The sequence below is a fragment of the Camelus dromedarius genome, chromosome 14 (genome assembly GCF_036321535.1).
Source record: "Camelus dromedarius isolate mCamDro1 chromosome 14, mCamDro1.pat, whole genome shotgun sequence".
Classification (NCBI taxonomy): Eukaryota; Metazoa; Chordata; class Mammalia; order Artiodactyla; family Camelidae; genus Camelus; species Camelus dromedarius.
Window position 1 is genome coordinate 7,410,791 of NC_087449.1, and position 25,854 is coordinate 7,436,644.

At 42.6% G+C, this 25,854-nt stretch overlaps 1 protein-coding gene across 1 annotated transcript in view; it reads left to right on the forward strand.

The window, feature by feature from the left end:
* LPAR3 (lysophosphatidic acid receptor 3) overlaps nt 1-11,644 on the forward strand; it is a 75,467-nt gene extending 63,823 nt beyond the window's left edge. Inside the window, exon 4 of the mRNA XM_031465496.2 lies at nt 11,252-11,644. Within this exon, the coding sequence (XP_031321356.1) occupies nt 11,252-11,580 (329 nt within the window). The 3' untranslated portion in view covers nt 11,581-11,644. The remainder of the gene's footprint in view (nt 1-11,251) is intronic.
* Nucleotides 11,645-25,854: the final 14,210 nt, after the last annotated feature.

The following is a 25,854-nucleotide window of genomic DNA, read 5'->3' on the forward strand; positions in this document are numbered from 1 at the left end:
GACCGTCAGGCCATTTGCCCGTACAGTATCTTGTGTGCACCCTGCGTGGTAACCATTTACTCCTCTGTCTTCTTTGTCCTGCTATTCCCAACTCTTAACAAATGCTCACTGTATATTAATTGAATAAATGTTGACTATCTGAGAGCCTTCTAGGTGCCCCATCTAGACCCCAGCTTCTGCTGCAATCATGTGACACGCATCTTAAATTTACCCCCAAATTCTCCCACTTGGCACCCTACAGAGCCTCCATTTTTGCCTTTCTCCTCAGTCACTTGGACTATACGTCGGCTGTGACTGAAGGAAGCTACACTGAAACCCAGAAATCATCAAATGTAAGAGCCAGAAGGAAACTTCGAGGTCATTTTAGCCCAATCCCATTAACATACAGATGAAGAAGCTGGGGGCAGAGAAAGAGAATGACCTTTTTGAAAAGCATACTCTAGTCAGGGTCTGGTTTCAAATCCAGATCCCTCGCTCCTTCATTTAACAAGCTTCTATTAAGTACCTACTATGTGTACGACACGTGGCTAAGCACTGGGCATCCTAAGTTGAATATGATACAAAAGGGATCTCCCTTGAGGATGTCAGTCTAGCAGGGCAGCCGACACAGGACAGAGGGGAGTAAATTGTGTGTGCGTGTGTGCATATACACGTGAGTGTGCGCAGGTGTGGGCGCACGACAGCAGCTGGAGCCCTCTCCCAGGTGTGTTTATGACTTGCCCCGGGGAGCACAGCCGGGGAGGTATCTGACACTATCCAGGCAGTCGGAATGAACATTTTCTGAGTGTTTTCTGTGTTAGGCACTCTCCACCCATTATCTCACTAAATTCTCACAAAAATCCTGTCAGGTCAGTATCCTTCCTGCTCATTTCATAGCCAAGAAATGGAAGGAGGAGCAGGCAGGTGAACTGATTTGCCCGTGGGCATAAGCCAGGGTTTCAGCTCAGGGGCTGCTTGATCCTAAGCCTGTGCTCTTTTTACTATCATAGGGATGGTAAGTGGATGTCAACTCAAATTCCAACTGATCGCTTGAGGCTGTTTGAACCCTGTGCTGTAAAGAATTCTAGGCGATATCTGAGCTCTTCTGCTCATAGGGTGGTGGATTAATGATGGCGGCCATGGGCTTAGGGTGGAACGTGGTAGCCCTACGTCAGGACGCTGTAGTTCCTGAGTTACTCAGTGCTGTCCACTCTCCCAGGCCCAACCCTCTCTAAGTCAAGTCCCCCAACTCCTTCCTTATCCTGTTCCCTTCCTCTGAGCTCAGAACAGTATTTTGTGCCACCTGGATGTCCAGAATCTCGTCTCCTAACCTGGTCAACTTCCTTGTGCAGTGTCCCATGCCGTAACCCTTTTAAGATTTTTAGTCCATCAGTGATACCTCTTTTATATTGCCCCATGACCCTGCTCTGTGCTGATGACAGCTTATGTCATATGTAAATTATTACATGCCTACAGCTTAATATGTTTATGTTTCTGGGTAAAGTGCAACGGCAGGCCTTCCTAATTCAAAGGAGTGACTGCAGCAGAGGGAATTTCAGACCCTTGGGCTGGTGAGGTGGGATCTGTCAGTCGTTGAGTTTATACCAAGTGGCTGCCTCTCTGCCAGTGCACACAACTGACCTTGCACCTTTTCTTAGATGCTAGAGAGCCCTGGATGTAATAGTGAGGCGCTGAGGTATTGCAGGTCTGTGCATGTGATGCTTAAAGAGGAATCTGGAGCTGGAGATGGTGTTTTCTTACTTACACAGTTTATGGTTTCCAGCTGTTGCCCTGAGTTAAACACTAGAATTAGGTCTAGGCTGTGGTTCTAGCTGGTATGCCTCTGCTTTAAATTTTATCTCGTAACCCCTTGGCACCAAGATTTTCAGTTTTCCTAAACTGGCCACAAATTTGAAACAAGTGTCTAAAACTAGTTAGAGTCCAAAGATCTCGCAGTAGTAACAGTAGTGCTACATGAATTGGTGGTGGAATGCTGAACTGTTCAGCGTCTGTTTGAAGTGTCTCCCTGTTTTCTTGTTTTCTGCAGTAGAAATAAGTTACGTTGACTCAAGGTATGTGTTTTTGCGCCTTTCACATATGTGACAATCTATTTTCTGAATTACTGGACTTCTAAAACACTGTGGGCACGTGTGTATGGATTTGAATGCAAACCACATCTGGAAGTGTTATTTTTAAATGATTGAATAAACTCTTTCGCATCAGAAGAGCATTTTCCCTTGACCATCCCATTCATGTGTAACTTATACATCATAATACTTCTAACAAGAATATCCATTGACTTTAAAATTTTACTTTTCAAACTCTTTTCAAATAAGAAGAGAGCTCCCCAAAGCTGAGGTTCACCACCTGATTTTTATGGAGAGTTGTAATTTTCTATTTTAGTAAATCAGACAGCCCTGTGGCTTTCTAGGTTAGCATTATCGCTGGTGCCCTGCAGTTTTTTTCCTGGACTAAAAACAAAGAATAACAGAGTAAACATATTTAAAATATATCCTCTCGTTTGATGAAATGAGCAGCCCATGTGCCAAAGTGAGAGCGTGTGCGTGACAGCCTTTATTGTTATGCGTGTTTCATGTGCCACTCAGATGTCAAGGTTCCTTTTTAATTGCATGTGTGAATTTTTAAACAGACAAAAATAAGGCTAACTAGATGGAATAGAAAAGTATGGTCCTGAAGAACAGGTTCCGTGCAACTCAAGGTCTCAATCTTCTACATATTGTGTCTGTCACCAAAACCCCAAGAACTGTCTTAAATACATTCTAGTGAGGGGCCCTTCTCCCAGGTGGGCTGTAATGTAATGTAATCTTCTTTCCAATACTCTGGTATTAACCAGAGTGTTGAGATGTTCTGAAAATGTCCAAATGAGGGGGGGGGGATGGTGCTCGCAGATTATTTAAACATAATATTGACTAGGGACTTTGAGAGATCTTTTACTTCATTTGTCACCCATATGTTCAGTTGTAATTGTATCTTCCAAAGTGATTGATGTCCCTTAATTTGATGTTTCTGATTACCCTAAATTGTAGTCATTAAATGTCATTTCAGTACTTAATTGAATATCCTAGTATATGATTCACTATACTTCAGAAACTTACGTTGAACTCACGGTACTGGTTTTTGAGTCTAGCACTGAAACTAGTTGAATTACTAGAGGAGAGCTCATTTGTAGTTCATAGGACTATTAGTCTCCTCAAAGGTACTGAAAGAACATAGAGCATCATTAAAAATATAAAGAATAAAAAAATGATTGCTTCTTATCAGTATGACTGACCTGTCACATGGCTGGCGATAGAAGGAAGTTAGATTTGTTATGTGAATGCAATCGTCATGAAGACATCCACTCTTGGGAGCTGGCACCTGGTAGGTGATTGCTTTGTATTTATTAATGAAAGGTCATATGGCTTCAGTTCCTGCCTGCTGCTGGTGACTCCCAAGTCAGCATTTCAGTGTGGAGCTCTCAGAGTTCTAACCCACATTTCTGGCTGCCTTCTACACGATGATGCCTGGAGGAGCCACAGATACTTCAAGTGCCCGATGCCTAAAACAGAACCACCATCTCCTCCTAAGCCTGCCCCTCCTCTCTCCCCTCCTTGGTTATCAGAATCACATGCTACCCAGTCACCTGGAGTCTTTCCTCTCCCTCACTTCCTAGATCCAATTGTTTATCCATCAAGTATTACAGTTTTTCTTTCTTACCACCTTGCTAGCCTGTCCACATCTCTCCATCTCCATCGCCACTACTTTGTCAAATCCTTAGATTCCACCTGAATTTTAGCCAGTCTTCTGATGAGTCTCCCTGCCTAGGCCAGTGGTCCCCATGCTTTACTGTACTACATCACTCCCCAGAAAACTGGAGATGCCTAGATCATGCCTTCATCAGTTTCTCTTTTGGTAGGTCTGGGTGGGGCCCAGAAATCGGAATTTTAAGCAGGCACCCCAGGTGATTCTGATGTGGGCAGGGTGGGGTGCGGGCTTGGAGCTTCACGTGCCTCCCGTCCATTCTGAGCACTCAGACACAGCTTTGCTCTAAAACAGAAGACTCACCCATGCCCCTGATTAAAAATCTTCAAAGAACTACCATTCCATGGCAGTGGTTTTCAGACTGTGGTCAGTGAGGTTCCCAGGGGTTCCTCAGAGGTTCCTCAGTGTGTGCACGTGTGTGGTGGGGACGGTTGGAGGGTGAAGGGGAGGGTGAATTCTCCATGAAGAGCTTTTAGTTAATTCCTCCCACCCCCATCCCTTTCTTTAGTCAGAGCAGTTCTGCTTTAAAGGTTTAACAGGAGATTTTCTTTGGGAAGTGTCCCTTTTACTTTTTAAAAAAATGATAGTCTATGGGAGTAGATTTCAAACTTTCTTTTTTTTAAATCAGGACCCCACAGTGAGAAATAATGTGCATTCTGTAACATGGCCCAGTACATACACACATATTTTTGTGTGTAACCGAAACAAGTTTCAGGAAAGCTACCCTTACTATACTTGCATTCTGATCTTTTCTGTTCTATTTTATTTTTTAGAAAATTGCTGGTTGCAACTTACTAAATTGATTTCACAAGCCGCTAATGAGTTGCAACTGAGCCTGAAAAGCCTCTGCTCTAAGCTCTCTCAGTAGATTTCCTTTATGAACCATGGAACATAGAAGTATTTTCCCAGTCCTCCGGTGATGATGCGTGACTCAGACCATTCTAGATGCTTGAGGAGAGGTTAATTCAATACATACAGTGGACACCTGAGGGCATGCAGACTTAATTCTCTTGATAAACTCCTGGTTGAAAAAGGCTTATGGGGTGTGAACTATACAATAAATCCAAACTCCTGAGAATTGGCCGCAGGGCCCGTCTGGGTCTGACCTATGTTCATCTCTCAGGCTTCATCTTACTTCCCCAGTCACTTTCCTGGGTTAAAACCATCCTGAACTATTTGGAATTCCCCAAGTACATCATGCTGTTTCTCACCTCGGCAAAGTCATTCTTGACCTTCAGAACTCAGCTCAGCTGAGTCATTTCACCTGCGACCTTCCTTGAGCGTAGTCAGAATCGTCACATCCGGGCTCCGTGCCTGTCAGTGCCCAAAGGGCGGGACCAGACAGCGCGGGCATCAGCAGGTGCTGCAGTTAGTGTGGTACCAGGCCCCCCGTGGGCTCTTAATAAACTTCAGTTATGTTCGATGGACTTGTCTTCTCTGCGGCTGAGCGTGGGGCTCCATACTTAATTCTAAGGACACAGACAGGTATGAGGCACAGCCTGCATGCTTAGGGAGCTTAGAACAGGCCTGAAAAACAGGACATACTTATTAAAAATTACCTCAGTAGAGCACAATGCTCAGGAGTTTGCATGGGGGACTCGGGCCTAGGTTCAAATTGTGAGCCTTCTATTTATTGGCTTCTAAACCTGGGACAAACTCTCGAGCCATTCTAAAGTTCAAACTCATCATATGAGAGACTGGGAAAGTGAGAGCGGCAACCCACAGGGCTGTGAGTTTTAAACAATGGGTGTATGTGAAGCTCTCAGCACACTGCCTCGGCCCAGAGCTCTTGGGAAATGGTAGAGTGGAATCAAGCCAGCGATCTACCCAGGGCCCTGTGGATGTTGTAGGCGGAAAGCGCCACAGGAGTTCAGAAGAAGGAGTGGTCACCGTGGGCTGAATGGATGGGAGAGGTCCGGTGGAGGAGGTGGAATAGGAGCTAAGCTTAGCATGAAAAGCAGACCTTAGATGAGGAGGCAGGAAGGCATGGCAGGGTGAACCAGGGAGCCAGCCAAGGCCAGCGGAGGATGGTGTGTGCCTTGCCTGCAGACTGGCTTCGCTGCTGGTGCTTGTACACTTCATGTATGCCTGAGATATGCTCCAGCATTTTCCAAATAGAAGCTGAAGGTATTGATCTAAAGGCAATTTTCTCATGGCAAAGAATTCTGCCCTCTTTCTCTTTTCCATGACTTTTTGCCAAGTCCCCATAGGTTGTAGGTTAAACTATTTTTGGATCAGGACAGAGAAACAGTTTTAAAACTGGCAATGCATCATAGTCACCCAGGGAACTTTTTAGCCCTGCAGATTTCCACATCCCACCCCAGGGAGTCTGCCCATTGGGTCTGATGTAGGACCAAGGGATCTGCATTATTAAAAAGCTCCTCTGGGAATTTGATGGCCAGCTTTGGGAACTGCTAGCTCAGAGAATTCTTCTTAATCAGTTTTTAGCCATACTGTCTGATGGGAACAGTACATTGTTGTCTGGGAAACCAACAAGTCGAATTTGAGTTTTATGGGGAGTTGAAACTCATAGTTTGTAGAATGTAGCAATTTTCTACTTGGAAAGAAGTTTAGAAGCCATTTAACCCTCTCTCTCTCTCATTTGGGAAGAATCCCTTCCCTTTGTTCATCTCAAGATGATGCAGGCAAAGGAAATTCCCTGGCCAGGGGAGGCTCTCTGTCTGCTGGACAATGAATTCCTCTCCTAAATAGTTTCATTTACTTACAAAGAAGTCTTACATCCAACTCTGCCTTTTTGTACTTTTCCATTTGTTTCAGGGTGACCTTCAAAGTAAGTTGTGCTTCCTTTTCTGTGTGATGGTCCTTCAGGTCTTTGGAGACGGTTAACACGATGTGTTTTTCCTTGACTTTTCTTCTCTAAGAGAAACATTCCTGATTTCTTCCACTGGTTCCCAGATAGACCCTTCAGATCTGCTCCTACTTGTTAATGCCCGATTTAGAACAACAACAACAACAACAACAACAACAACAGAAGTGATTTGGGTTTGTCATGATGACTCTTTGAAAGCCTCGCTTGTTCCCAGCTGTTGTGGTCTGAGCATTGAGTTTAAATACTCAAAAAATATTCATCTTAGTTTTTTCTTCTAGAATTTATTGGAAATTGATAAGGGAATGGCTGATATGTATTTCCCAGGACCTAGCATCTGCCCCTCTTTTAAGAACTGGGACAGTTGCCCATTTGTATGTTTCTCCCACATTCTTCAAGAATTTTCCATGATGACAGATTCCCAAGGCCCAAACCGTTCCTGACATTTTCTTCCCCTTTTGAATGTTTTTGGTGATCTCATATCTGCTGCTGGTGACATACAGTAAAAAAAAAAAAAAAAAAAAAAAAAAAAAAACAAACCCAAAAAAAACCCCAAAGAATGAACTGTTTAGATAAACTGTGTCTCCACTCTGAGATGTGCTTAGGAGGGAGAGCTTGGCCGCCGGTGGACGAGTCTCGGAGCTGCACGTTTCCCAGCATTACCGCTTGGGGTGTAGTCATCGTCTTAGACGGCCAGCTGAAGCTCCCGCTCTCGAGTTCAACAGCGCCCTTGTTTGGGCTGTTCTATCTGTCAGAGACTTGCCTTTTGTTGTTCTTGGAAACAGTATAAAGAAAAGGTCAGCAGATTTTTGTTGTTCTTAACCTGACGGCCAGCCTATATTCTGGTTGAAATTCTTTCTCCTTTTCTTTCCTCCTTCCCTCCCTCCCTCCCTCTCTTCCTTCCCTCCCCAGAAAATCTTTCTGTTAGCAAACCAAAGAATGATATAGCTGTGATACATGCAGTTTCACAGTCAGATATGACAGTCTCTGAACAGGACTTTAAAGGCCAGAAGTACCCTCCCCCGTCCCCCACCACTTACTTTAGAAATAAGATCCTTTGTGGCTCCCTGCTGAACAGCCTAGCATGTGAACGGGAGCACACGCTCTGGGGCCAGGCTGCCTGGGTTCAAATCCCGCTGCTTCCAACTTGTCAGCAGCATGGCTTTGAGATTACCAACTTCTCTGTGGTTCGGCTTCCTCAGGGTGTTTAAAATGAGGGTAGTATATGGATATAGTATGTGTGTATATACAGTAGTACCTATTTCCAAGGGTTGCTATGAAGATTAAATAGTTAATTCATATAAAATGCTTGGAACAGTGCCTGGTACATAATCATTGCTCAATGAGAAGCGTGTCAAGTGTTGACTGAATGAATTATTTTATGCAATTCAATGCAAATGGAAAATGTATACAAATTACCACACTATGACAAACAGGGCATCAATTTGAAGATTTACTTAGAGTGTTTAGGTCCCCTGAGTAATCCAAACTAGCGTTTCATGCTGGGGGAAAAAAACTTTTATGATTAAGAAAAACTCCATTTTAAAAACAGGCTTTAGGAAAACATATTGGCAATTTATTTTTAGCCTTCTTTTTTTGATGTGCGTGTATGAAATAGATCATTCAAACAAAATTATATGAGATATATGTACAGTTTCAAGAATAACACTTAAAAGAATAAAAAGACATTTTAAACACATGTGTACTTGCCTCCTGATTCAATAGAACATTATCAGTGTCTTTGGACCCTCCCATGTGCCCTGTCCCAATGGCCCTCTCTCTCCTATTGAAGTAACCATATCATAAATTTCGTGTTAACCGTCTTGCTTTTCCTCGTGGTTTTATCACATATGGATGTACTGTTAGACATCAAATTATTTAGATTCACTTTTTTTAACTATACAATTAACGTTGATTTTTATTATTGGCATATGGCTGACCCTTGAACAACAGAGTCTTGAACTGAGCAGGTCCACTTATGTGCAGATTTTTTTTCAGTAAATACATACTACAGTGCTACACAGTCTGATGTGAGGTTGATTGAGTCTGCAGAGGTGGAATCACAGGCACGAGGGCCGGCTATAAAGTTACACACAGATCTTCCTCTGAGCAGAGGTTGGCACCCCTAATCCTTGTGTTGCTGAAGGGTCAACTGTATTTGGATTTATTTCCAGCATCATATTTTGTTCTTTACCCCACTTTCCTATGTTTCATTTTTCTCCCTCCTTATTTTTGTATTGAGATCTTTTTTTCTTCTTTCCTTTTGTTGCTTTCTTCCCCTTCCACTGGTTTGGAAGTTATATACTCTATTAAATTTTGACGTGCATATTTAAGTATAAAGTTTATCAATATTTTTCCCTCCTACCCATTAACACAAAAACCTTGGAACACTCGCACGGGGATTTCTTTGGAATTCTGCAATTGCACACAGAAAGGACTCTTGTCATCAAAGTTGGTAGCTTTTGATGTCTGCTTTGTTTAGTTCTTCCCTCTGGACCACGTAACAACCCTGTCTCAGGAATAGCAGAGAGAACACAAGTGTTACTATTATGGGAAATACAGCCCACTGGAGCTGGATGGGGCCTTAAAGATGATCTAAACTAGTGTTTTTCAAACTTTTGACTAATCCTAAGAGTCAGAAATAATATTTTACTTTATAACCAATGCACACAAACATACAGTATATAAAACTGAAACAAAAGTTTCATGAGACGATACTTCCCTTAGTCTGTTTCACAGACTCTGAGCTATTCCATTTCCATTCTTTCATTATAAAAAAAAAAATACCTTTCCAAACTCATTAAATTGATTGCATACACACTAAGGTATCCTGGCCCACAGTTTGAAAAACCCAGAATGTGCCTAAGGTCCTCAGTTTACAGTTTAGGAAGCTGAAGTCCAGACCGATGACATGGATCTCCCAGAGCTGTACAGTCAGTGAAGAGTTAGGACCCAGAGATCTGATCTTTTACCTCCAAGTTCACTTCCTTTTTTTTATATATGTTAGCCAAACCAAAAATGATACAGGATGGGGGGAAAAAGGAGCCATTGGAGAGCTTCAGTTATGAAATGGGGCATGAAACGCCCCGAGAACTCCTGCAACCTACGTTCGGCAGACGTCTTTGACAAAGCATCTCACGATGACCACTGCTTCGTGACCCCAACACAGGGTCAGGTGCCACTCTTCATTACCTCTGAGCCTCACAGCCACCCCGTACAGTTGGGATCATGACCCTTACTGAATAAGGGGATGAAGGCTCAGAGGGGAGCTCATAAGGTGAGCAGCGGGGCATAGCTGTCTGACCCCAGAGCTCACGGAGTTTCATGGCCTCTCACTGCCTCTTTATAATTTTTGACTTACTTATTATTGTGCCTCTCAGAAGGAAGATAAAACAAAAAGAGGAATACTGTTCAGGTCTGACTCTAACCAGGAAGAGCAACTAGTTGGCGATACGGTTCACAGACTTGCTTATTCTGTCTCTGCCATTAGCACCTTGGCTCCCGGAGAGCCTGGTCCTCTCCTTGTTCACTGTCTAGTACAGTCGTGGCGCATTGTAAGCTCATGGTGACTGTTTGCTGAATGGAAAAGTAAGGGCATTTAGCAATGATAAGGACCCTGGGCCTGGACTTTGGGAGAAATCTGAAGCCACATCACAGGTTCCATCATGGCCAAGCGTGCAGCCTAGGGGAGAAGCTGCCTGGGTTTAAAATTTGATGTTCTTTACAAGCTATTTGATTGTAAGCAAGTTCTCTTGTGCCTCAGTTTCCTGAGAATGACAATGATGCCTACTTCATAATGGGGTTCTATGAATTAATAAGGGAAAGCACCCACATGTTAGCTGTCATGGTTATCTGATGTTATGGTGTCTAAGTAAGGGACTATTGAACCCATGTCTCATATTTTAGGAAAACCATACCAGAAAGCTTAGAAGTAAGCTAGCTACGATCTCAGAAGAGACTCCTCTTCATGTGCCATTGGTGCTAAAACTGTGCTACATAAATGAATGTGCTATTCACAAGCATGTCTCTATCTCATCATGAAAGGGAAAGCTTTATTTCTGATTTAAAAATATCTCAATCTAGAGCAGATTATTAAGACGATGACCGATGAATATGTCAAAAAGAATACAGTGCTTAGTAAGCATCAGCATGGATTTATGAAGAATACAGTTTTTGAGCAGGTGACTTAGTTACAAGACTAGGAGCATCCCACAGACGCCATGTGCCTTATTTTCAGGAGAGCATGTGGAAAATCTGATTTAGAGAACAGCAGCATGCAGGGTTAAGTGAGTGAGGCCTCCCCACACATGCCCTGGAATTGAGCTTCAGTCTTCTCACCTACAAAATGTGGCCGATGACTGCAGCTGCCTGCTAGTGTGATTCAGAGAACGGACAGGGACAAGGTCCGTGTCGTGCTCAGTAAGCAAGAAGTAAGTGTCAGCCCCTAATCAGGATAGCTGGGTAAGCCGACAAGAAGGTGAAATGGCACGTGGTTAACGGTCAGAGAGGTTCTCCGCTATTTGCTTCCAACAAGCCCAGGCAGAGGAAGGCTGGAAGTGGGCTTTGCAGTAGTCAAAGCCTTAAGGTCCCCTTGATGCCTCTGATCAAAGACTGGACGAGAAGAAACCTAAATAATTAGCCTGAGGTCTGAGCGCCTGTTGCTTCCTCTCTCTCTTCCTCCAGGGGCCTTCGTCGTGTGCTGGACCCCGGGCCTGGTGGTTCTGCTGCTCGACGGCCTGAACTGCACGCAGTGCAACGTGCAGCACGTGAAACGGTGGTTCCTGCTGCTGGCGCTGCTCAACTCGGTCATGAACCCCATCATCTACTCCTACAAGGACGAGGACATGTACAGCACCATGAAGAGGATGATCTGCTGCTTCTCTCAGGAGAAGCACCCGGAGAGGCGCCCCTCCCGCATCCCCTCCATGGTCCTCAGCCGGAGCGACACGGGCAGCCAGTACACGGAGGAAAACGCCAACCCGGGCCCGGTCTGCAGCAAGAACGGCCCCTGAGCCGCGCCTGCTCCTCCGCCGGCCCCGCCCCGGTGGGAGGGGCACGTCAGGAACGGTTACTGTCCCCGGCAAAGCCCACGTACAGTGTTATTTGAGGTCTGAATGAATTATTGGGAATTTTTAAAAATTGTTTTACATAGTTTAAAAAGCACGGGCAGGAAAGAGAGGGCAGAATGCATTTACAGAAAATGCACAGGAAGCGGGAAGGCAGACAGTGGATTCCTGCTGGGTGTCCTGGAACCCTTGGGAGCACCGCCGAGCAGGCCGTGCCTTCTGGGCTCTGCCACCATCTCGAGCCATTCTCTTTGTGTTCTCAAAGAATGTTGTCAAAGGGCTTAGGCCAAAATAAATTAAAATGTTACTTGAGCCACTTTATGTAGCTGTTTGGAAAGCCTATGTAGTTCTTTCTGCATGCATTCGGAATGTTTTTTTTTAAAAAATGCTTCCGCGGTGATGTTTTTCTCCTCAAACAAACCTTGGCCAGTAGCTTGGTGTACAGTAGGAATCTCAGAACAACAAATCAGTAAGGGCTCCAGAGTAAACTTTATTTTTAACTGAAAAACATTCTGAGGAAAAAGATTTCCTTTAAAAGTAATAACAAAATGGTAAACGTAAAAAGCTCCTTTTGAAGCCAAACAAACAAAACTTCGATGTGGTCTTCTCAGCGTGCATAGGTGAATAAATACACCTGCATATTTAAACATTTCAAATGTGTATTTGAAGACATCACGGACAGTGATGGTGAAATACATTCACCGGCCACCTAGACTTTGCAATCTAGGACTACAGCTGTAGAAATGACCTGTTGTGCTCCAGAACAGCAAGACGTGATTGATTTGGAAACAAGCACACAGCGGGGTAAAAGGTGTTATTGACATGCAGGCTGAAGTTCTTGTGTATATGATCAAATATGAGCCCAACTGGTCTTTCTATTCAGTTCCCTCCATCCCACTGGTGGCTTGTCAGATTTAGTATATAGAATAATTTTCACATTTCATATTTTGCCCAAAGTTATTGGCATGCTTCCAGTACTTATTTTATTTGTGAACTGAATTTTGATCTGGATTCTATTTAAATTTTTTCCCCTTCAAAGGCGACATGAAAGGCAAGTCAGCAAGAAAAAAAAATGCATACACAGAGGCTACTAACCAGAGTTTTCTATGTAATGCATTTAGAGTATATTCTGATTTTAAAATAAGAATATCTTCAAAGCAGATATTATAGTATTTATGTAGTTTGCAAAAGAAGTTTACATTTTTTGCTATTGTGAGGTAACATTTATGTGCAAGAACTACTTGTAATAAAAGGATTTGAGAAGTCATGCTTTTAGCTATAATGGCCTAAAATAGAGAATATTATGATTTGAAGGGATAGATTTCACAAACTGTGTAGTTAAGTGGGTCTATCTAAAGCTTATGTCAAAGCTATCTATAAAATAAAATAAAAAAGAGAATCTATTTTCTCTTGTTGAGATGCATTATTACTCTGTGTATTTTCTAAGTAAAAATGCGGTTTGTGGTAACTAAGGCACACATAGCTGTTGCAGGGGAAAAATCAGGTTTGCCATGAAGTACATACTCTCAGTGTTCTATGTGAGCATTTGGAATCCACAGCTGACCGAAGGGTGGAGAATTGAAATTGAATTCCAGTCCCTGAATAGCTACTAAGGGATCTTTAAAGGTTTTATTTTGAGGAAAGCACCATTTTTAGTACCCTGCAGCAGAGTGTCACAGTCAGAATGGTGTCTGGAGGGGATCCAAGAGTGGAAACTCAGGATGGAAATATATAGCTTTTGTTTTTATGCACACACATATCTCAACCCTGGTGCAAGTGTAGAGAAGTCATGTATATTTGGAGATGACAAGTACCAGCCATCACAGGACCCACCAGAACACAGCAAACCCACCTCTTAGTTGGAAAAAAAAAAAACAAAAAACAAAAATAAAGGAAGAATATGCCTTCTCAAATCCTAGGATCTCAAGTGTATCTGCAAGTCATCAAGAAGATGGTTCTAAAAATTTAGATCAGACCTTTTCAGACCAGCCCTTGACTCAAAGCATGGGCTACTCCCTAATCAAACGAGATTTAATTTTTTTCTTAGATTTGTAGCACTGTCCAAGTGTTCTGCTTAATCTACGTTGGGAGAGAATTTGGTCCTTCATGAAGACTGTCTGCTTGGTAAGAAAGAATTTTTTGGAAATAAACAGAAGTTTCTTGGTGAAAATTTTTAAAAGTAAGTGGTAGACTTGAGGCCCTAATGTGACTTCTAGAAGCCCTAAGCACTGAAATGATTAGGCCTCCACTTGTGTAATTCCAAATACAAACAACCCTAAGCTATAGAATAAGTGTATAAGCCTCCGACAAAGCTCTAATTTCCCTCACCATCAGCACTTTAATGTGTTTTATAAATGTTAATAATCAAAATTTAGAAATTCCATTGCCCCTGGTTCACCAGCACCTGAGCTCACATTTGGATGGTGCAGGACAGGGTCAGCAGTAGCGGCCTTGGGCAGCGGGGGGACACAGGAGGCCGGTGGTGGGGTGGGATGGGCGTGCAACTCTGTCCATCTGCTGGTGCCGCCCCATAGAGACCATAAGGCATGCCATGCACTGTGTTTGTAGACTAATTCCATAAGGTTGACAGTGTTTTGTTCTTATTAGCTCATTAATCCCCTAATCATTCAGGGAGTAGGGAGCAATAAGAATGGCCGTCTTTTAGTTGATTTACTGGGCATAATGAAGGCAGACTCCGTGAAGACACTCATGAAGGTGACTTATTGATAAACTGAAGCCTTGTTAGAACCAGGAGTGAAAATAACCACAGCGTTACTCTACACGGTGATGCATCTTACTGCATCCTAAAAAGAATCTGGAACACACAGAAGCAGATCTGACTTCTGGGTTGCTCACCAGCGAGTTACATTCCCTTGGCAAACCACTGAACGTGAGATTTAATTGGAAACTCCTAGGGCCCCCTCCAGCTTCACATATTTTCAGGTGTAAGAGCTGAGGTTAGAATCACTTAAAGGCATTAAAAAAAAAAAAAAAAAACTTTAAAGGAAGCTGCATTCTGTGAGGGATGCTCTCCCAAACACATCACATAATTTAAAATACTGTTAAGACTAGACTTCACAGAGAAATAACATTAGGATGGGAGATGCTGTTGTTGTAGAATTTTATTTTAGGTTTTTTTTTTTTTTTTTGGCCCTAATGCTGTATCTATTTTTATAGCATTCTCTCCAGTGCCTTTTAGAGTGTGCTGCCTCCTAAATTAACAGATGGTAAACTATCAATGGCAGTGGTTAAGGGTTCAGAGAATTTCATTGTACATAATTTCTGAACTAAAAGTTTATAGTGCAAGTGATGGTACAACAGTCACTGAAATCACATGGGGATTCTGGTACAGGTGGATAAGAAGATGGGTCATCACATTGCTCTGTACATACAATGCAACACCTCTGCATGCCGATCCATGAACATGGTTTGCACTTTACCAGGTCAACCAATTTTGGAATTTACAGTTCTTACCAGATTTTTAGAGAATTGCAATTTCATATAACAAACTTTATAAAAAATTCTCTATATCAGCAACTTCAAGTTTACATAATTCAAATTTTCATAAACTGCATCTGTATTGTATTTGTTACTGAGATTAGTGCCTGCATATTCTATGTTAGTCAGAAGGTTATATTGAAGAAAAAGGTGGGGGGCGGTGCCTGTCACAAGTCTATGTTACGTCTTTGTGCATATTAGAAAATGGTATCCCGTCCTCAAAGGACTTTACGTGCATCTATTGGAAATCATCTAGTATATTAATTTTGTTAGAACTTTACTACTTGTCAGAAAACTGTGCTAACACATGTGCATGTTCACAGTATGATTGGCACACACACAAATATAGTAACAACGATTTTGAAGAAAGCACTAGGTTGAAATTCAAGATACCTGGGTTCTGATTTCTGTTCTGTCCTAAACCATCTATGAACTTCTAGATAGGATTGCTGATGTCCTAAATAGATGGGCTTAAATGATCCTTAAGGACCTTTCAATTCCAAAATTCTGCCATGCTATACATCACCTCCCAGGTCTGAATCATGGAAAGAACCTAAGTCTTTGGATTCTTTGGGTTTTACTCCCCGCGTAGGGATTTCAAGTAAAGGGGGTCTGTTTCATTTATTGCATATTTCAGAGTGCATAAGGATCAACTAGGGAGACCAATGAAAATCTATGCGGTTAAAGCAGTTGTGATACGTGTAACTGTAAGCCCATCATCAATACAGGGAGGAAAGAATTTCTGGAATAAAATGGAACTGCTCATCCAGGTGGAGAGCCTCAGAGCCGTGACAGTCTGCTCATGTGTGCTGAAGTGAACTTGAATTCAAAGTGTGTGAGCCGCAAGGCAAACAGAAACCCAAATTTAGGCAACATATTTGAACATTTCCACGGTGCTAGGGAACAAATAAGCAAAAAAGTCCTTGCCCTTAAATGAATTAACAAAATCATAAACATATACACAAGTAATCTAAGGGAAATATCAAGTGAAAGGGATCTGAAAATACTGTTTGGACACGTATGGAAGTAGCCATCCTCCAGACATCCCTCTGTAATATAATTCTTGGTATAGAATTCTCCAAGACCTAGGGGAAGAAAAAGAAATCCCTTAAAGGGGTGACTTTGGGGGATAACCTCAGCTGACAATTTATGCGTTGGGGATCTGTTACTGATCATCTAAACTAGACCTGTGTTTTTCTTAAGTGGACGCCTGACCACAGGTTTATATAAATTAGGAAATGCGATATTTCAGTCCGTCTTCAGTTAGAAAAACAGAAACAACTCTGGGTACTTGAAGCAGGAAGGTATTTAAAATAGGCAATTAGGTGTTTATAAAATAGTGGGAAAGGCTGGAGGAGCAAAGGTGAGGGGAGCCCATTGTTTGCTCTCAGATTGGCAGCTAACCTTCAGGAAATTATTGCCACACGGGTCAGGGACTTCTGGAAGCTGCCTCCGGGGGCAGGTGACTTGTGGAGGGACACTCAGAGCCACTGCAGAATCTCACACCTGCTGCTGGAGGAAGAATATGGCTTCTCTTTCCCTCCTGCCCTCCTCGTCTCTTGGACTTGGTACTGGCAGGATCTAAACTGGGATATCTGCTGGCTTTGTATTGTGGGAAATATGATTCTCAGGCTCCCAACCTTTTAGATTCAGGGGAGAGCAGAGCAAGGACCAGCAGTCCAGTTGACTGCCAATAGACAATACAACAGGGGAAAAGAGAAAAGGAAGGGAAGGAAGTCTTCTTGGCTTTTGAGGTTTTTACCTTTCTAAGATATGGGTCCTATTAGTTTTTCTTGACTGTGGGTAGAAGATAACGGATTCTAGAATAAGGGATGAAGATGCTCTGGAAAACAAAGCGTTGGAACATGTAACTTATGGCTCCACATTATAGTATATGGCGCTTCTGAAGGCTGAATTGGTAAATAAGACAAAAAAGAGCATAAGAGCATAGTTTACTTATTATTGGCTATTCCTTATCCAACCCTGTGATGTCAAAGTTGAGATTAGAGCACAAGAAATAAAATGGGTGGTCATAGTTGACACACAACCATGGGAAATATAGTACTACTTAAATTAATCTCTCCTTTAGATTTCCAGATGGTGAGAAGAGAATCTTGAAACAATAATGAGTGACCCATGGTAGGTATAAAATGCAAATGTGCAAAGTCATTTAAAAGTCAGAACTGAGTGTCCCATGGTCTTCAAAAATGCAGTGGATCAACCCCTTTCTAGAGCTGAAAGATAACAGATGTAAGTTTCAGAGGTTGTGGTTTATTTGGAAGAAAGTAACACTTAAGATTTTTCTTTTGATAGAAATAAGGGCCTGATTTATGCGTCCTTGTGCGGAAGTTGTAATGGAGGGGTTATCTGGATTTTACAATGAGGAAACTGAAGACCACAAGAATGAATGAGCAGTTAAATCAAGGCTCACACTTAGCTATCTAAATTCCTTTTTAGAGGTTCTTCTCTATTAAGAAAAAGTTTCCTACTTACTGTATATAACTTCAAAGAGCCAGTGTTTACTAATCATAGGTTAGCCCTCTTAGGGATTGAGGATGTTTATCTCTTTGAGCAATTCAGCTTCTGAGAATGTATGCTAAAGAAATGATTCTAAATTAAGAAAAGGTTTATTACACAAAGGTGATAAAAACAACATGACTTGAAACACCAGAAAAACTTCTAAACAACGTAAATATCCAAGCATGTGACATATGTAAAGCATTGTCGTCAAGCATGTGGACTTTGGAATCACACAGTCTACATTCAGATCTCGGCTGTTTCACTTACGAGCTGTGTGGCTTGGGGCCATTCCTCTGTGATTTAGTTTCTCATCTATAAAATGAGGATCTGGAGTCTACCTCCCTCACAGGGTTGTTGTAGATTACATGAATTATACCTCCAGCACATGGAACACTGTATTTATGGCAGCTGATTGACCTGTTACTTGGCAATTTTAAGTTATGGGTATGGATAATCTAATGACATTGAAAAACGTGCATGATGTAGGATTTACCAATGGACTTGTTATGGGCAAGAGAGGTGACTTAAGACAATCTCAAGTGTTTTGATCCAAACTATTGCAAGAGTGGGATTTCTTTTTACTGAGCTGGAGAAGGTGGTCGGAGCAGTAGATTTCGGGATGAGCGGGAATCAGGAATTCAGTTTTAGTGAATTCAGTGATATTGCAGACACATGCCGGTGGGATGTTGAGAAGGCAGCTGGAGAAGCAAATCTGCTGTTTGGAGAGAGGCCCAGGCTGGAGATATTAATCTTGGAGTCACCAGTATATGAATGGTATTTTAAGCCAGAAGGCTGGGCTGAATCACACGGACAGTAAGTGTAAATAGAGATAATAACAGATTCGAGAACTGACCCCTGGGCATTTGCAATGTAGCAGGTCAGGGAAATGAGGAGAGTGAGGAGGAGTAGCCAGTGGTGTCGAGAGAGAACCTAGGAGTGATCAACTGAGTCAAATGCTACAACTTGAGTCTTGAGAATTGACTGTTATTTTACTTTTTGGGGGAGGGGGGAGGTAATTAGGTTTATTTATTTGATGGAGGTACTGGGGATTGAACCCAGGACCTTGTGCATGCTAAGCATGCACTCTACCACTGAGCTACACCCTCCCCACCCACCACCCCGCGAGTCCTGACTGTTGATTTGGCCTTGGAGGTTTCTGGTGATCTTGATAAAGCTGTTTCAGTACAGTGGTGGTGAAAGCATCACTGGAGGGGGTTCAAGAGAGATTGGGAGGAGAGGATAGAAGACACGTGAGAACTAGTTATTGTTAAATTAGTCTTTCTTTTCCTAAACAGGGACCAGAGACATGGGGCCGTAGCTGGATGGGTACATAAGGTCAAGGTGGGGATTTATTTTAAATGGGAATTATGACAGCATATTAGTTGCTGATGGGAACGATCCAGTGGTGAAGGGATAAGTGCTGATTCAGGAGAGTCATGGTGAGACTTGCTGGAAGGGATGGGCTCCAGGATGTAAGTGTAGAGTTTGGGCTTTGACAACAACGGGGACATTCCTTTCACAGTAAGAGGGGGAAGACGAGGTATGCATGCATGGAGTTGGAAGATCTCCTGATGGGGGTGTATTCACTCTTTTCCTATCTCATAAGTGAGTGAATGCTTCAGATCCTCAGCAGAGAATAGTGATAAGGCAAGAGGAGTTGGAGGCTTGAGTGGAGGAGGGAGAAGTGACTGTCCAAGGGAGCGGGCTAGTGACTGAATCAGGGGACTGAGCAGGGCTGCCAGACCAAGGCCTTCCCAGTGAGAATTAAGGCCATTCAGAAAGTCCCTGTGTCTCCCTTCAGCCTGTGTAGCTGCCTGGCCGCAGTCGTGGTATAGACAGAGAGTTGAACTGTTTGTCAAGCACTGTCTGGGCTCCAGCCCAGCCAATTAGATCAGAATCTCTGGCGCGTGGGCCCAGCCATGGGTACAGCCAAAGTGAATGTCATGTGTAACCAGAGTTCAGAACCATGGATTGAAGCAAGAAGGTTCACAGAAGAGCCTCAGATCCAGGACATCCTGCTGTGAAAAAAATTCAAGGTCTGTTTAATCACCTAATTGTGGGCTGAAATTTTAACTGAAAAAAGAAGCCAAAGAGGGGAAAGTAACATTGATGGATTACCTATTATGGGCTAGGAATTGTCTGTGCATTATATTCTTAGAACCCGAATAAGATAAGAATTAGATAAGACTCTTGGAGATAAGAATTCTAGCCTCTGCTTTATAGTAAATAAGCTCAGATTCAGACAGATGGCGTGAGTTGTCCTCAGCTCCACAGCTAAGAAGTCATAAAGCCAGGGTTTTGATCCAGAGCATATTTACTCTAAATTTTTGCTTAAGATTTTGTGAAAGTTGTGAGGCTTGAGCTGTGTGTTAACAGAGGAGTAAGGTTTTGATTTTGGAGATGCAAGAAGGCTTCCCAGCTGGAGGGACACTGGGAGGAAAAAAGGCACGCAGGCCAAGAAAGAACATGATGGACACAAGGAAAATTCAGGGAGAAGGGCGCCCCCTGTGGCCAGATGGGTTGAAGTAAAGGAAGGAACAGATGATTTCGACCAACCAACGAACAAATAAAGGAATCAGGGGAATGGCTGTCCTACCTGGTCGGGCAGCTGGGCAGCCTGCCAGCGGACTTAGGGCCCAGGAAGTTGCTTTGCAGAACCGCTAAGCCAATGTTCCCTGCGTTGTTTGCACAATTCATTATTTTTAAGAAATGATAGCTGTTGGGCTCCATTGAGATAAAAGATGGCCTCTGAGTGTAATCTCATTATCATCTGTCACCCTGGCTGGGGAGCTTTATGTGTCCACAGAATCTTAGCATCTATATCTCCCTAGCTTTAATCTCAGGGTCAATATCCCAACACAGCACTGCTCATAATAAATAGCTAGCAGCAAATGATAAAGTAGGCTACTGTGTTTTATTTTATTTGGCTTTCAAGCCAATCTATTTTATAGCTGTCTGTCTGAGGGCTGAAAAAAAAGTTCCAGAGACAGCAAAGAATCATATGAAAAACTAGAACACGCTGACAAAAAGCATCTTTATCTCCCCTGCTTCCCAGACAGAAAGAGGCCCTAGGTAGACGGCTGATTATGCATCTAATAAGGCGGCTGCTCATGGAAATGGTTCTTTTGACTGGTTTGCAGAGAAACTCTGTTTTATGCCCCCTTTGGCCAGTAATGCAGCTTCTCATAAGTCCCTGTGTGGTGCACTCAGTGATGACATTAGTTTGTTTGCCTTCTCACAGAGTTTTATTATTATTATTATTATTTTTTACTTTGAGGGTATGGAAAATCATCATTCCTGAAGTGCTAGCAAGAAAAAAAAAAGAGAGAGAGAGAGAGAGATGAAGAATGAAATAGCCTCTGTCCTCAATAGTAGTGCAGATTAGAAGAAAGTTGAATTTCTCTTCTCCCTGCCTAATTATTTCTTCTGGAAATATATGTGGTTCAAATAAAGTTGGAAAGTATCTTGCCTGTCCTGGGGTGGAAAGCCTACACTTCTGAGTTTTTACATTATAAAAAACAAAAAAATCACAAATGATCCAATCAATATGTATGCAATAAATTCAACACAAAAGACAATATTTAAGTATAATTGCTATAGTTTCAGTTTCTGACCAAGAAAGTTTCTTGAGTAAAGCCATTCATTAATACAGCACATGCTCACTGTACATTCATTCGCTGAGCACACATGTATTAAGTATCCACCAGGAGGCAGGCAGTGTGCTGGGTCCTGAGGGAAATGAAACTAACCCTGAGCTCAAAAAAAAAGAGCTTACACTAGTGACTAAGGCTCTTCAAGTAGATATGCACGGGTGATGAAGGGGCATAAAATCAGTGATTGCCCACACTGTCCAAAAGGCATGGCCAGAGTTATACCCAAAAGTGCCATATGTATTGCCTTTGCACAACCTTCAGGCTATGGCATAAAATTCGCTATTGCTGTAGAACCAACTGGAATTTTCCTAAGGACCAATGACTGCAAAGGCATTCATACATGATTGTGCACATTTTATGTAGATTATATGAATGAGTTATAGGCATACTTTTAAAAAATTGTTATTGCTATCCTGAAGGGGTATTTCTTGATTTTTTATTTCCTTTATAATTTTTTAAATTGTTAAAATTTATGTGCGTTCCCCCACTCACTTCTATGCAGAAAGTCAAAAGATGTTTAGCTAGAGAGGAAGTTAGGAGAAACTGGGAGGGCTGTGACAGATGTAACCTGGACTGTTAAGGGGCTCATGTGATCTCATGAAAGATATTTCCAGTTAAATACAGAGGGTACAGTGGCTCGGCTTGCAGGACCCCGTATCTCTTGGTTGCCCCTTCTCAGTCTCTTGCTAGTTTCACTCTTCCCCTTGGCTTCTCAGTGCTGTTGGGCTCTGCCACTGGTCCAGTTCTCTTTTCATCCACCTCCACTGTCTTGATCATCCCATCTAGTCACGTGACTCTAAATACCATCTATGTGCTGACAGCTCGCAAATTTGTGTCTATAGCCAAGACCTCGCTGTCTCTCTCTCAAACTCTAAATTCATATAGAAAATTCCTCCTTGAATGTCTAGTATTCATTCCCTCCATCCCCAAACCTGATCTACACATAGCTCTCCCCATCACAGTTGATGGTAACACAATTCTTCAGGTTGCTCAGCTCAAAAATCTTAGTGCATTCCTTCACTTCTCTGTTCTTCACACCCTACATCCAACAGATCAACAAACTGCCTTAGCTCTTTTCAATATAAAAGCGGAATCTGACAATGTTTCCCCATCTCCAGTGCTACCTCCTGGTCTGAGCTATCTTTGTCTCTTGCCTGGATTCTAGCATACCCTCTGATTGGTCTTCCTGCTTCAACCCTTCCCCTCCTACTGTCTGTTCCCCACACTGTAGCCAGAGCGATCCTTTTAAAATCAAGTTAAATCATGTCATTCCTCTGCTTTTAACTCTGCAATGGCTTCCCATCTTATTAAAGAGATGCTAATGACCTTCGAGCTCCAGCCCTGCCACCTCTCCACCTCTTTCCTTCTACTCTTCCTCTTACACCACTCCAGTGACATCATCTCTTGCCTGTCCTTGAACATGTCAGGGATGCTCTCATCTCAGGGTCTTCGCACTGTTGGTTCCTATGCCTGAAATGCCATCTCCCCATATATCTGTTTATCTCTCACCTCCTTCAAGTCCTTACTCAGATATCTCCTTCATGCAATCTGCCCTGACCATCCCATCTAACTTGCAGCCACCCCACTCCTGGCACTGCCCTTCCCCCTCCCCCACTCCATTTTTTGGGTAGTACTTACCACCTTCAACAAGGCTCCTTCCACTAGAACTTAAGCTCCGTGAGGCAGGGATTTGTGCTTGTTTTGTTTGGTGGTTTATCCCAAGCACTTAGAGCAGTGCCTGGCAGATCGTAGGTGCTCAATAAATCTTTGAATATAAACAAAAATGAATAAATGTATTACATGCAGGAGGGAACCTCCTTTTAAGGACTATCTGTATCTACCTAATTTGTGTTCAAATAGTCCCTAAGGGAAGATGGGAACACTCTTTGGAACAGCTGCTAGACACACAAATTCTAGGACTCTAATCACTTTTGCCTGTTTGTAATAAGCTGGGCACGGTGGGGAGCACTCTCCATGCGCTTCTCTTTTAGTCCTCACAACCCAATGAAGTAACTCAGAATGATGCTACCCCCACTTTACAGACAGTGGTACACCAGTTCAGAAAGGCTAAGTAATCTTCCCAAGCCACACAGCTTATACACACAGAATGGTTTCTTAACCACGCTACAAATCCATCTCCTTTAAATAAAGACCTAATGTCAGAATCAGTTCTTTGAGATTCATTTTTCAATGGTTTGCCCAAAGTCCTAAGAGAATTCCTACCTAATTGGTTGAAACTGGCAGTGTAAAGACTATGGAAGTGTGACCAACTAGTCGGGCAAAACCATACGCAGAATGCTGGAATTCAGCTGAGTACCATTTTAATCACTAACCCTAAGAGTTGATGATCCTAACAGATTGAAAGGATATGAAAATAACCCAGGACTCTAAAGTTCAAATGTCTTTAGAGATAACCAGAAAATATATTTACATATGTTGAATTAATAAACGCAAAACATAATCAAGTAAAGTGTGCAGTCCAGGTGGGAGGAGGGTTGGTGCAGAATTCAGGGAGGAGCTAAAGAAATTCAGTCAAACAGAATGTAAACTCGGGGCTGTGGACTAGGAGACAACCTCCTCCGAAGGGCGTTGGTAGCAACGCTCTAAATAAAACTAGGAAGTCCCAGAAGTGTGGCCATCAGAAGGGCACCCACTTACCACCTCAGGGTGTTACCATGATTCACTGGAATGCCAGCTCCTTTATGGTTATAGTGGGTTAAATGGTAGCCCTCAGAGAGATATGTCCACGTCCAAGTCCCTGGACCCTGTGTGTGTGACCTTATTTAGAAAAAGGCTCTTTGTAGATGTAATAAAATGAAGGATCTTGAAATAAGATCATCCTGGCTGGATTACCTGAGCAGGCCCTAAATCCAATGGCAGAAGAGGAGACGCACAGAGAAGGTGATGAGAAGCTGGGGGCAGAGACTGGAGTGAGGTGGCCGCAAGCCAAGGAAACCAAGGAACGCCTGGAGCCATCAAAGCTGCAGGAGGTGAGGAAGGAGTCATCTCTGGGGCCTCCAGAGGGAGCAGGTCCCCTGACGCCTTTGACTTCAGACTTCAAGCCTCCAGCACTGGGAGAAGATACATTCTGTTGTTTTAAGCCACCCGGTCTTTAATTTGTCACAGCTGTCTTAAGCACACAATACAACACTTGAGCATCACTCAACCCCAGGCTGGTTTAGATTTAAATGTGGATGTGTTCAAGGAAATCAAACTGTTGTAGTCATATTTTGTGTGAGGGAGAAGTATATATTTGGTGTTTCATGTGCCTGTAATTTGTGGGGGAGGGTATAGCTCAGAGGTAGAGTGCGTGTTTAGCAGGCACAAGGTCCTGGGTTCAATGCCCAGAACCACCACTAAAAAATAAAACAAAATAAAAAATTAATTTAAAAGCACATAAAGAATCTAATTACCTCTCCCCCCCAAAACAAAAACATGTGCCTGCAGTTTGGCAAATTGGCAATTTGGCCTAATATTAAAATGAATGGATTTTAAATTCCAATTTATAATATGTGAATAATTGCTTTCAATTTCTGTTATAATTTTAAGTTTATATACGATATTGAAATATTTAAAATATTTAGCATATTAAATATTTAAAAGAAGTTAAGGCTAACCCTATTTATAAGTTTGATTTATGAGTGTTCCTTGTTATTTGAGTACTCAGGAAAGTTATGTTAGTTCAATCAAAACACTGAAATAATAATTTAAAAAAGAAATAGAGTACATTGATTTATAAATGCAATTTAAAAGGTGTTAGCTTAGCTAAGCTTAGAAATAGGATCACATGTTATTCAAAGTCTTTTATATAGTTTTTAAAAATTTGATAAGATGTACTTAATATACAAAGAACAATAATATTTGATGCAGAACTTAAAAGCTTCAGGCAAAATAGTTTTTTTAATCTGTAACTTTAAATTGAATATTAATTTTTAAAAGTAACATAAACCTCTGATTAGATTTTACTGCCTCAAAACCATCCGAGGTCACCAAAAAGCTCACATTTAATAGAAGCAACATAAAAGAAAATTTCTAATTATGCCATCCTTCAGGAATCGGGGCGGGGAGGCGGTCAGCTGGAGTGAATCAGTGCCCGGACAGTGTGAAGGTGACCTGGGCTCTGGGGAGAGCAGCCGAAGGCCGTGAACTTGGCTGGTGGGTGCCTTTGCTCTGAGTCGAAGCGTTCGAAGTCGGAGGAACACCACGTCCGAAGGCCTTAGTGACTGAGCAGGTAACTTGAGTTCCGTCAAAGCCAGCTTGGCTCATCCCTGCCGCACCTCCCCAAGGCAGTGCGGTGAGTGTGGCATTCAGGCAAGTGTTTGATTTTCTGCTTCTTTATTAGCTTAATTTAAGAAACCAACTCTGTCCCCACAGAGAAAACCGCAGGATGCTCACTTTGAAGTGGTGGCCATTTCTGGCTTCAGCACTTCAATTCCCACTCACTGCTGCACGTCTCCTTGGTTTCCCTGTGTGTGGCCGCTGGTCCTAAAATTTCTAGTTGCTTCCACGTTGGCCCAGGGGTCAGGTCAGGTCAGGCCAAGTGAGAGCC